The 12,309-nt window shown below is 51.1% G+C and overlaps 3 protein-coding genes across 3 annotated transcripts; all 3 read left to right on the top strand.

The window, feature by feature from the left end:
* Positions 1-1,858: 1,858 nt before the first annotated feature.
* BO82DRAFT_46075 (uncharacterized protein) lies at positions 1,859-3,289 on the top strand. Its single transcript, XM_025641219.1, has 2 exons — positions 1,859-2,145; positions 2,288-3,289. Coding segments are annotated over exons 1-2 (774 nt in total). The 5' UTR covers positions 1,859-2,144; the 3' UTR covers positions 3,061-3,289.
* Positions 3,048-10,447, top strand: BO82DRAFT_353113 (putative cell morphogenesis protein). The gene is made up of 3 exons (XM_025634879.1): positions 3,048-3,319; positions 3,381-6,683; positions 6,738-10,447. The coding sequence occupies exons 1-3, from the start codon at positions 3,128-3,130 to the stop codon at positions 10,197-10,199; spliced, it is 6,957 nt and encodes a 2,318-aa protein (XP_025493310.1). The 5' UTR covers positions 3,048-3,127; the 3' UTR covers positions 10,200-10,447.
* A 506-nt stretch (positions 10,448-10,953) lies between these two features.
* Positions 10,954-12,260, top strand: BO82DRAFT_280082 (NAD(P)-dependent oxidoreductase; the record flags this gene model as incomplete). Its single annotated transcript, XM_025631288.1, has 3 exons — positions 10,954-11,077; positions 11,145-11,344; positions 11,526-12,260. 3 exons carry the CDS (start codon positions 10,954-10,956, stop codon positions 12,258-12,260), a joined length of 1,059 nt encoding a protein of 352 aa, XP_025493309.1.
* Between the last annotated feature and the right edge of the window lie 49 nt (positions 12,261-12,309).

Raw genomic sequence — 12,309 nt, 5'->3', positions numbered from 1 at the left:
GACGATCGATACTGGTAGAAACTGGGTCAACGACTCAAACTCGACAAACAGTGGAGTCCTGTCTGTGCCTCAGGCGAAAGTGGTGTCCTATTCGGGGGTCCGGTGCTTCGGAACTCGGACGGCTGGTGGGTTCAACCGTGCCGCTAATCTATCCTTGGCAACTGAATTGTTGCAAACTGCCTGCAGTCTTGCACTGTGCAGTCGCCGGACTCCGATGATCAGACTTCGACTGCAATTGAACTCGGACGTCTTTCAGTTTCAGGATGTCTCGCTTGGTTTTCTGGAGTTCTGGGGTTCTGGAATGAAATAAGATCGAGCTTCTGTTAAAGTCCGCAGTAATGTGGTGATTGTCCTCAAGTTGATTGGGTCGAGCTGGCAAGTCACCTCGAGGTCCTAGGGGTGATCTTAAAAATTGGGCCTGTTCTACGAAATATATACCCTTCCTGATAATGTGAAGGTGTGGGTGTACCCCATGGGCCGACACTTGGACCGAAATACAGTTTGGTTCGGAAGGAGAATTCGGCCCTGGTATGAGCCTATAGCCATCCCAGAAACCCAGGTGGCGGTCGCCTCAAGACCAGAAATGAATGTGAAAGGCGCCAAACAATCTGGGGGATCTCCCGAACGACGCTGCCGACCCCCAGGCCAACTAGCCGAGTTCCGCCTTTGTGGCAGTTTCTTTGCGTGGGTAACTTGGCATAGAGCAGCACATGCTCACTTTCGTATGCATAAATTGTATACAGAACTAAACCAACCGTCCTAGGCATTTGCGTATTGTACTGTATGTCTCGTGCACGAGGGATCTGGCTGGTTCTGACTACGGTTGTGTCACTTGGAGCATCCCCGTACAACCACCGATGTAACTGTGCTTTAGACTGCTGCTTGATCCGCGTGCCCCCGAGGCTTATTGACGTTTCCGCGCCGCGGTATTTCCAGACGCCAGTGCCGTTTCCCGATCAGCCTCATCACGATGGACGGATTCATTCCGCAATACCCTGAACTGTACATTGTGGTAGGGAAATCCGCAACAGCGCATCATTCTTCTAGAGGGTTCTATCGCAGTGTGCAAGTTGAAAGGAAACTTGTCCGCCATGCACCGGTTCATATTGTAGCAGTAGGAGATCGCTAACAGGTCAGGTCTCGCGTCAGCGGTCGAAATCTCTCGTAAGACTGCTCGTCGTTGCCGGAGCCATGACAGCGATGGTTGGTATCTTATAGTGCGCACCACTGAAGGGCTGTCTGGACCATGAAAGGTTTCAAGTTGTTGGGTTTCTTCTATCGTCCATGTTCAGCCTATTCTCACTAGCGCTAATGCCGTCATTATCACGACCCTGGTCTGGTCCAGTGAAGATAATTCCAAGACTCTGTAGAGTTGCCACAATAATCATCTGAAGTTTGAGATGATTACCTCTATTGGTGAGGCTATGCATTCAGGCCCAGGCGGTCGCATTCGCCGCCCCCTTGATGTACTCAACGAAGGATACCTTGCATTCGTGCGTGTCGTGTTTCACTTTCTCAAGTTGATCGCTTGGACGAGACCGGGTCTCCCGGAAACTAATAGCAGAGCAATAAATGTTTGTATGCACAATTTTCACGGATACTCAAGCTTATTTGAGCATGATCCTCGATACCCGGTACCTCTTGCTTTTGGACAGACGCTTGAGGCTCCCGTGAAGAACAGAGAATATACGAGGATATTAAATGATAACAAAAGAATTCTATCTCTCGCATGATATATCTTATTTCAATTATGTGATTTGATACCGTAGCCTGTATGGGGTAGAGTAATTCAAAAGGTAACTTAGGTACTAGGTAAAATATTGCCGACTCGATGTTGGGAGAACAGAAAGAGAGAGGATAGCAGTGACGTTCCCTCTCCTAAAGGTCCTCCGCACTGTTACCCATCTTCCCCGTGCTCCGAGCCTCTTTCGGTCGCGAACGAACCGGTCTTTCCAGCAACAAAGCTTCAGTGATTCCCAAACTTATGCATCAACAACCGTTATCTCTTTTTCCAGCTGACAACCTCTAAGCAGCAGAGTAACAATGCACTGCTTGCTCAATCTTTTGGGTTGTTCCGCTCTGACAGAGAAGAGCATTACTCAGAAATGAATTCAGCCTGACTTCCAAACCACCACCAGTACAACAGTACGTGATCCTGCCTGACCAAAATGCATTCTTGTGTCTAATAGCACTGCCGCTCTGCACACCAAATCTCATTCTATCGCTCCCTCCTATCCTATCACAGGCTCGAGATGATAGCTCGGTGCTAATCTGCTTCTTTCGCTAGTGGCCTCACATCCGTCGATTAAGGCTGGTCCGTTGCAGTCAACGCCAATGCCCCTCATCCCTGACGATTCGAACCATGTGTCGCACCATATCTTTTCAGCTCCACCAGAACGTCTCGTCACGAGAAGCACCCCATCGTCCACTGTTCACAGCCGCGAAACGTCTACGGTGAGGGGACTTGACTCTGCTTCCTTGTCCTCTTCGAGTCTACAGCCTCAGAACAACCGCCGTGGTGCCTCCCATTCTAAAAGTCCCGAGCCAATCGCTGGGCGACCCGGTTTCGGATATGATGGTGGTCTCGAGAGGAGGCCGTCAAATTCCTATGGTCACCACCGTCAAACCTCGATTGTGCACGGGATCCAGCACTCCCGCAACCCGAGTTTTGCTGCCTCAACAGCATCCAGCAGTCCGCTGAGTTCCGAACTGATCGTATCCCTGGGTCGAAGTGGCGCGGTCGAGCCGGAAGGTACAGGGTCAGGCCGACCAGAACAGCCCAGTATGCATTCAACCTTCCAATACCAGGGCAGCAACGGGGTAAGCGCTCATATACAGGGAACACTGGGCACAATAGACGATCGAGATGGGGACGATGTCGTCAGCGGCAGTCTGGCCGTTGTGACGCATAAACGCATGAACTCCAATGGAAATGGAAAGCCCAAACCGGAACGATCCCATAGCCGTTCACACTCGAGACCTCATCCTGATATAAAATCTACAGAGGAATATGCACTTCATCACCTTTTCAATGCTGTAAGTCAATCCACCTTTCCGTGAGTTAGACAAGCGTTGACCCTTGTTGAAGTTTATTGGACAAGCCGAACACAAGATCAACCAGGCTATCATGAAACTTGGTGAATCTGACGCTCCAGTCGAAGAGGTATGCGGGCCGGGTGCAGACGCAAGCTTCGACCAATTGATATCAGCTCTGGGTTACATTGCACGACGGAATCCGAAGCCCCTGATTGACACCATCATGTACTGGAGGAAAGCGATAGGCGATGCGGCTATTGTGGCGAAACAGGTTGCTGGTCAGGTAAGTTTCAAGTGTCTCGCGGTCCCCTCAGATCACCTCTTGCTAATTGCCTGATTATCAGCCCAAGCCATCTGCTGCTGATAACGGGCTTCTCATCCGGCGCAACACGGAGCCACCTCAGATTATTACTGAGTCAGCTACACCGTCCGACTCAAATTCCCCTCCCCGGACGCTGTTGTCTAGGCACGACGAAGTCATCATGGCAGAGCGGCGAGCGACAGTGTCGGTCTACCTGGTTTGCAGAATTCTGATCGAGATCTTCAATCAAAGTAGCCTTGCCTCAATAACTTTAGACATGGTGGATCGCCTGGAGGACATTGTCTTCGGTCAGTTGAAGGCCGTTGATCCTGATCAGATATCGGCGTCATCTCTTCGCATGGCCAATTGGAGAATTTACTCGCAGCTGCTTGGTATCATGAGCGAGACCAGCTTTGCGGGCGTTGCAAACAGATTTTTGCAGGAGCTGGATAAATATCAAAAGGACGAAACACTACGCGGGCCTTCGAAAGAAGGCGATGCCAAGGCCGAGCTTCTGATCTTGGGGATGAGGCACGTTCGTATCAGAACACATCCTGAGATCTGGGGTAAATGCTGTGAATTCATGCTGTCACTTGCGCGCTTGTTCGCGAACGCTCACGGACCGCGCGTCAAGCAGGCATACTGCTATATACTCGAAAAGCTACTACTTCCAGTAGCAGCAAGCACTACCTGTGACCTTACCCTCCCTAAATGGAAGGAGTTCATTGACTTGGTTCAGTCTCGTCTATCGCCGATGATGACGAAGCCACGTCATTGGGCTGCAGCATTCCCCCTCCACGTGCTCTTACTATGCGTTTCAACTAAAGAGAACTTTTCTTCACAATGGCTTTCGGTGATACAGAGCCTCCCATCGAGGCTAAAAGATCGTCCTACACGGGGAATAGCTCTTCAGGCAATGTGCCGCCTGCTTTGGACATTCTTCTTTCGTTACTCGGAGTCACCAACGGCCACTCTGCGTAAAGTCGAAGAAGTGGCCAGAATAGCCTTACCTCCAGGGAAAAGGACGTATCTGAGTACGGAGCCAGCAGTCTCAGACCCTCTGGTTCAGTTGGTACGGATGATCGGGTTCAAGCACCCTGATGTGTGCTTCCGTAGCATCATCTTCCCTATGATCAACTCGGACCTCTTTCTTTCAGGTAAAGAGCTCAAAATTGAGCAGATGGAGCCTGAGAAAATGGTCATTGGCATCAGGACATTCCTTGCCATCATGACAGACCTAGAGAATTGCGATCAACTATGCCCCCCGTTCCCCACGGGATCAATTCCCAATCCCTTCACCGACATCTCTGCTCCAACTCATTTCCATCGCCCACATTTGCTTGCTGACCCTCGACCACCCAATGCATCGGAGAATCGGGATAGCTCCTTGTCGCGACCTGTCAACACGGCAAGACTTAGTGACAATGTCAGAGAATACTACCTTCGCTTCTGTGATATTCTTGGCAAGATTACCATTCTATGCGACAACACATTCGGTGGCCAAGCGGCTCTGGATGAAAAGTTCGGAGGCACGACACCCAAGACTCCAATTTCGGAAGCTTTCAGCTTTGGTCGACGAGATGATCACCTTACCACCCTAGATCAAAAACAAGGGTTCTATGACCTACTTCATGTTGCTGTGCAGGCGCTACCTCGGTGTCTATCTGACCGCATTCCCTTCAATTCCTTGATCAATCTGCTTTGCACCGGCACGGCACACGTTCAGTCGAACATAGCCGTCTCGTCTGCCGAATCGTTGAAAGCCATCGCGCGTCAGTCCCACGCCCAGCAGGTCACGATCGGCTTCGCCAGGTTCATCTTTAACTTCGATGCCAGATACTCGACCATGTCCGATGAAGGCATGCTAGGACCAGGTCATATCGAATCTACGCTGAGGCTCTATGTCGAGTTGCTGAGAATTTGGATCGAGGAGATAAAGCAAAAGTCAAAGGGTGCGGCTGCAGAATCAAACGACAAGACCGGATCAGGTAGCCGAGCTCTACAGTTGGATCTCTCCAGCGTTCTGGCTCATGTTGAGGAAATCGAGTCACATGGGCTATTCTTCCTTTGTTCTCAATCTCGGCGTGTTCGTGCCTTTGCCATTACAGTTCTTCGTCTCATCACGGAATTCGATAGCGCTCTTGGCAAAGAGAATACTCGAATCATACGGATTCTAGAAGCCGACTCACACCGAATACTGGATGTCAATAGTGAATCATTGACAGTGGCTGAGCTGAGCAGGATTCAAAAAAGCAAGCGAAGAAGTGCTGCTCAGCAAGTCGTGATAGATATGTGTAGCAGCGAGGTTTCGTATGACTCGACACTATGGTCGAAAGTTTTCCCAAACATCATCCGAATAAGCTTCGAGACCTGTCCTTTCGCAGTGACACTGGGACGTGAGATTGTGTGTGCCAGACTTGTCCTTATGCACAAAGCAATCACATACTATGCTGAGGGGCCATCGCATCAATACGGCCCGATGGAAGCTGCTCAAGCTCGTATACTGGGGCGGGGCAACTTGTCGGCCGAAATTGTGATTGAGCAATGGAAACTGTATCTGGTCATGGCATGCACCACTCTCAACAGTGTTGGTGCGCAGTCACAAAGCCAGTTGGCAAACGCTCAACATGCACGAAAAGGATCAAAAGGGTCACAGCAGTCTCAAGATAAGATTAGCTCGGCTCGAAGTCTTTTTGCATTTGTAATCCCGTTGTTGTCAGCCGAGCGCCCTACCATACGAAATGCTATAGTGGTCGCCCTTGGATCTATCAACAAAAATCTCTACCGCACCCTTCTCGAATCGCTGCAGTACGCAGTCACAACTTGCAATGAGGAGGCCAAGATTCGAATCGGCACACATTATCGCTCCCCAAGCAGCCCGCGAAGAAACCGCAAGACGGATCGACTGCGGACGGAAGTCACATATGTGTACAAGCTAACGTCGCATTTTCTACAAGAATCGGATATCTACAATGACGACTGGATCGTCAATAACCTTGTCACCTATGCGAAAGATCTTCGAATATTCTTGAGTGATGCCGAGGTCCAGAATGACTGGGAATTCCAGCGTCTCAGGTTTCACTATTGTGGTCTCATGGAGCAACTCTTTGAGGGTATCAATCGAACTAGCGATCCCTCTCGGTGGATACCGTTTGAATCCAGGAAGTCCGCATTCTCTCTCATGGAAGATTGGTGTGGATATTCGCCCAATCAGTCCCAGATCTCGCAGAGGGAGGAGAACATGCGGAAATATGCTCCTTCGCAAAACAATGAGTCTGGAGCTGCCATGGAAATTGAGAAGAAGAACCTGCGTGCAGCAGCTCTCAGTGCCATGGCATCCTTGTGTGTAAGTATCTCCTAGATTTCTATCTTGGGACGGGCGGCTGACTGACTTCTGCAGGCTGGACCAATCAGCATTACAACGGAGAGCGGCTCGGTGCTGCAATTCGATGTAGGTCGAATGCTATCTTGGATTGATATTATTTTCACTACTTCGATCAGCGACAAATGGCATGCCATCGGTAGACGTGCTCTCAAGAATCTGATTGTCCACAACAAGGAGCATAATTATTTGTTAGAGCGCTCCATCGAGATGTGCTATGTTGCGGAGAGACCCAAAGCGCTAGAAAGCTACTTTGAAGTTGTCACCCAAGTCCTTATTGAGCACACAGACTTCCCCCTCAATTTCTGGCGGATTCTTGGTGCTGTCCTTGTCACACTTGGAAATCAGAAGAGAGAGATCAGAATGAAGTCTGCCAAACTTCTTCGCATCTTGGAGGAACGGCAGCAGAAAAGCTCAAGACTGCAGGATTTTTACATCAGCATCTCTGACAAGACGACCGCTGTGTACAAACTCGCCCAGTTTGAAACGTCCAAGCGACTGGCGATGCAACACTCCGACCTAGCTTTTCCCCTGTTCTCCGAGCTATCATTGCATTTCAAGAATCTGAGACCAGACAGTCAACGGAACATGGTGGCTGCTATCCTTCCGTGGGTCCAAACAATGGAACTCCAAGTTGATCCGAACGGCGGGCCGACAGCCAAGTCCTACATGCTTCTAGCCAATCTCTTTGAGATCACGATTCGTTGCAGTACCACACTTCCAAACGAAGTGCAAGCCCTCTGGCAAGCGTTGGCTACGGGGCCGCATGGAGGAAACGTGCAACTGGTCTTGGACTTTATTATCAGCCTCTGCTTGGAACGCAAAGAACAGAACTTTGTTGAGTACGCCAAGCAGGTGGTTGTGTTTCTTTCAGGAACCCCTGCCGGCTCGAAAGTGATCGAGTTCTTCTTGATGCAGGTTGTTCCCAAGCACATGGTGCAAGAGAGGAAGGAACTTACACCAGCTCCGGCCGACATCAAGAGCCTGCCATATGTTGCTGATCTCAATACGGTACTTCCACTAGGAAACAAACAGGCCGGGCTTTCTTTGGGTCAAGTTTCCTTGGTACTGCTTGTTGATCTCATGGTTGCTGCCATCACTCCGGCACTGGAAGATGTGGTCAAGTTGCTCCATGTTGCGCTCATTCTATGGGATCATTACATTGTTACTGTCCAAGAAGAGGCTAGAGAAATGTTGGTTCACTTGATCCATGAGCTGGTCGCTGCCAAGACGGAAGACGATGCCCCTGCTGGCACCAGGGAATCTATTGAGGACTTTGTGGAGATGATCCGCAAGAGTGACCCCAAGGTTGTGTGGGAATATGAGGACAACAGTGACAAAGATGATGCCGATGATGGCCGCCGTGTTCCCACGTCAATGTCTGATGTTACTCATAAAGTCGTCGGGTTTTTTAACCTTGCTTACGAAGGCATCAATGACCTTTGGGCAAAAGAAGCCTTGAATTGGGCGACCTCGTGCCCTGTCCGACATTTAGCCTGTCGGTCCTTCCAGGTATTCCGTTGCATATCCATGTCACTCGACTCCAGGATGCTAGCCGACATGCTCGCTCGCCTATCTAATACAATCGCAGACGAGGAGTCGGATTATCGGACATTCTCAATGGAAATTCTGACAACGCTCAAGATCATCATCGGGTCCTTGGCCCCTGCGGATCTGTTGCGCTATCCACAGCTGTTCTGGACGACGTGTGCTTGTTTGAATACGATCCATGAAACAGAATTCGTCGAAAGCATTGGTATGCTAGAGAAGTTCTTGGATCGTCTGAATATGAGCGACCCCATCGTTGTTGCAGAGCTCATCAAAGGCCAGCCACCCAAGTGGGAGGGCGTTTTCGGTGGTCTCCAGGATCTGGTCTATAAAGGATTGAAGTCAAGTGAATCTCTGAACCTCACATTGGACGTTTTGCATCGTCTGAGCGGCCTTCCAAACAATGATCTCATCGGAGATAGTGACAGGCTCCTCCTCACAGTATTGGCGAACCTGCCCCACTTTCTCCATCAGTTCGACTCGAATATCGACAATCCCAAGACGTTGGCACGGGCTACTCTACTTGCGCGCGTTGCCGAGAGCGAAGGGTGTCCACGTATTGCAGCCTCTCTGCTCGGGTTTGCGAACGGACAGTATAAGGCAGAGAACGATTTCTTGAGCCACATCATCACCGAGCTGCGCTCCTACTATTTCCCTCGACTGGATGTTCAGAGCTTGATCTTCCTCATGGGTCTTCTGACAAATACCACTAAATGGTTCCGCGTCAAGGTCATGAAGATACTATGTGTCCTGATACCGGAGATCGACATGCGACGAGAGGAAGTTACGAGCCATGGCCCTGACCTCATCTCACCATTACTGCGGCTTCTGCAGACTGATCTGTGCCCTCAGGCTTTGCAAGTCATGGACCACATTATGACAGTATCGGCCAACCCAATGGAACGCCATCACCTTCGAATGAGCATGGCTTCGGCCTCATCGTCACGAGCCGTTCGCAAAGAATACGAACGTATTCAAAGTCTTTATGGAATACCCGAACCGACCGGATGGTCAATTCCGATGCCTGCCTCTCAGTCTAATATCACGCGTCAGAATGTTCACGCGGTGTTCTACACTTGTGCAGAAGTGGACCGCATGGAGGTGCAAGAAACCGTCAAGCCTGAGGTTGAATTTCATGCAGACGAATACAGTGACTCGTTCTTCCCTATGCGAGCAGATACCATGAAATCAATCGACACGCAGACGGACGGCAACATGGGAGATATTGTGCAGAAATTGGACAGCTTGGACGACTTTTTCGAGGAGGCGGACCCACTCCACCCGGTCTTGGACACCATCTCAGACCCCGCACTACGTAGCTTTGCTGGTGCATATGCCGATACGAGTGCCAGTCTCTATGATCAGCAAACGGCGCCGATTCTGCGCAAATCTCTTGCCAGGACTGCCTCGACATCCTCTTTTCATAATGGACTTGCGGAGTCCCGGCCGCCAAATCTACGATTTGATAGCGCTGGGGTACATCCTTCTGGTACATTCACACCCCCAGCCCCCAGCCAACTTGCACGGCCAGTGTCTCACACTCGGTCCGTGACGTCTCCGGCCAATCATTTGCCCTCGCCATCGTCGTCCAGTGTACAGCAAGCCACGCCTGTCATTGGCTTTGGCGAGTCTGCATTTCTTTCGGACGATGAGATGGAAGACACGTTTGCTGATAGCAAGCCATCTATACCACATCCCATCAACCAGGTGCGAAGCGCTACTGAAGGGTCATCGTCGCTTGAGTCGATGATTCGCAGCGGCATGAGACGGCTCACTGGTGGCACGGCCCCGGGCCGAGACAAGGAGCGTCAGCGTGATATAATCCGCGCACAACAACGGACACAGGCGATTAGCTCACCACGCGTGCCTAAAGTCCCCTCTGAATATTTGAATGGCCCAACGAGCAATCCAGCATCCCCGGGACAGCAATGAGATGCCCCCTGCACCTCAGAGTCCTTTGGTGGACGCTCTGTCCTGCGCAGCTTGGCTTTCTATTAAACGGTCATTGGCATCATTTGACGGCGTCTCAACGCAATTTTCTTTTCCTCTTCTGGCGTTCAACATACCCATTGTCGATTGCTGTGGTGTCGTACGAGCGGTTTTCATATTAACTTTCGATGCACTGGCATCCTCCTTCAGTCTCTGTACATTATTTAATCTAGACATGGAACATAGAGAGCATCAAGTTCACCCTAGCGCGTAGTTGTACTAGCTATTCATATTCGATAAGCCGTGACACGTGCAGTGAGTAGTAGTGACGCTCCGCGGCCTTGCCAAATTGGGCCTTCCCCGCACGAGGTCGGGGTAAAGATCGACATCCCCATATTCCATTAGTTCACCAGCACCCTACCGTACCCAGTACTAGTTACTCGATGTGTCTACCAACCACTTTGCTGGCTGAATGGCAAGGATCGGTTATCCACGGGACTACTACCTGACTTCGATTTACTGCTCGACGTCGTCCTCGGGCCCAGCAGCGCTGACCCCCCTCACACCGATGAACTACAGCCAAAGTGCTGCATTTACAGCCTCAACTTACGATAGCTACCACTTTTGAAGAACGACGCGTGCCTTTGCTTGACTGTGAGACAAGAAGCCATTGGCAGCAGCAAGCTATAGCACTTATCTACACTCAACAATGAATCGTCTCAGTGCTCTATCCCCGCTCCTGTGGGGAACCACCCGCATGTCAAGAGTAGCCCCTTCGAAGAGCCATCCTCTTCGAAACTCCCCCATCACTCCAAAAAGGCTGTTCTCATCCTCTACACACAAAGATGCCACGTGGGGATTCATAGGGCTCGGACAAATGGGTACGTACGGCGCCAACCTCTCGAGCATGCGTGTTGCGGGTGGCTGACAGTGCGATTTTCTGTCTAGGATATAACATGGCTAAGAATATACAGTCTAAGATCCCCGCCACCGACACGCTGATGATTCGCGATGTCAATCAAGATACCACCGCCCGGTTCGTGGAGGAAGCTCGTCAGGCGGTCAAGCGAGCTGCTGCTGCTGGCACTAGCACTGGCATGGCCAATGTTGTCGTGGCGGAGAGCGCGAGAGATATGGCAGAACAATCTGTAAGTGAATAGAGCTCTCTTCGACGGTCGGAACATGGCGCATCACAGGGTCTATTGGAACTTCAACCCCGGAAAGCATTCGCCGTGGGATATTGTCTACAGACTTTTTGGATTCGTCAAGATCTGTCAATGCCCAATTGGGCCGCTGGTTTCGTCTTCTGATAACGTTTCCTGTTTCCAGACGGTCGTCATAACCAGCCTTCCAGAGCCACAGCATGTCAAAGACGTCTTCTATTCCATCCTCCGGCACGGTGAACTTCCCGCTCTGGATCAGGAGCGTCTGTTCATCGACACGTCAACCATCGATCCTAGTTCTTCCAAAGAGATTGCGAATGCGATTCACACCACCGGCCAAGGTCGCTTTGTGGACGCACCTGTGTCCGGGGGTGTCGTCGGGGCCCGCAACGGTACGCTCAGCTTCATGTTCGGTGCCATGTCCCAGACCGGTCATTTCATTGACCGAGTGAGGTCGGTTCTGTCCCTCATGGGCAAGAATGCGTGGCACATGGGCGCTCCCGGTGCCGGGGTCTCGGGAAAACTCGTCAACAACTACATCCTGGCGATCAACAACATCGCCACCGCCGAAGCAATGAATCTGGGCCTGCGCTGGGGCCTGGATCCTAAGACTCTTGCTGATATGGTCAGTACGTCCACCGGTCGGTGCTGGCCGATGGAGGTCAACAACCCTGTGCCTGGCGTCGTGGAGACGGCGCCAGCCTCTCGTGACTATGCCGGTGGCTTTGGCGTCAGCCTGATGAAGAAAGACTTACGGTTGGCGATCACGGCTGCAGAGGAGTCGGGCTCGCCTCTCCCCCTGGCTGACGTAGCTCGTACCGTGTATAATGCCGTGGAAGAAGAACACCGCGGTAAAGATTTCTCAGTGGTCTACAAGTGGCTTCAGGATAGGTCACAATAACGGGGGGGTTGAGTTTCTGGGTGGATGTTCGCTTTCAAGGAACCGTATG

This window comes from Aspergillus uvarum, assembly GCF_003184745.1.
Source record: "Aspergillus uvarum CBS 121591 unplaced genomic scaffold BO82scaffold_18, whole genome shotgun sequence".
Lineage (NCBI taxonomy): Eukaryota > Fungi > Ascomycota > Eurotiomycetes > Eurotiales > Aspergillaceae > Aspergillus > Aspergillus uvarum.
This window is presented reverse-complemented; position numbering and strand designations above follow the sequence as displayed.

Bases quoted from the DNA above. Each gene is read 5' to 3' on its own strand.
- BO82DRAFT_353113 (XM_025634879.1), top strand. From the start codon at position 3,128: ATGAAACTTGGTGAATCTGACGCTCCAGTCGAAGAGGTATGCGGGCCG. The intron at 3,320-3,380 runs GTAAGTTTCAAG...CCTGATTATCAG, and splicing joins CGAAACAGGTTGCTGGTCAG to CCCAAGCCATCTGCTGCTGA. The intron at 6,684-6,737 runs GTAAGTATCTCC...TGACTTCTGCAG, and splicing joins GTGCCATGGCATCCTTGTGT to GCTGGACCAATCAGCATTAC.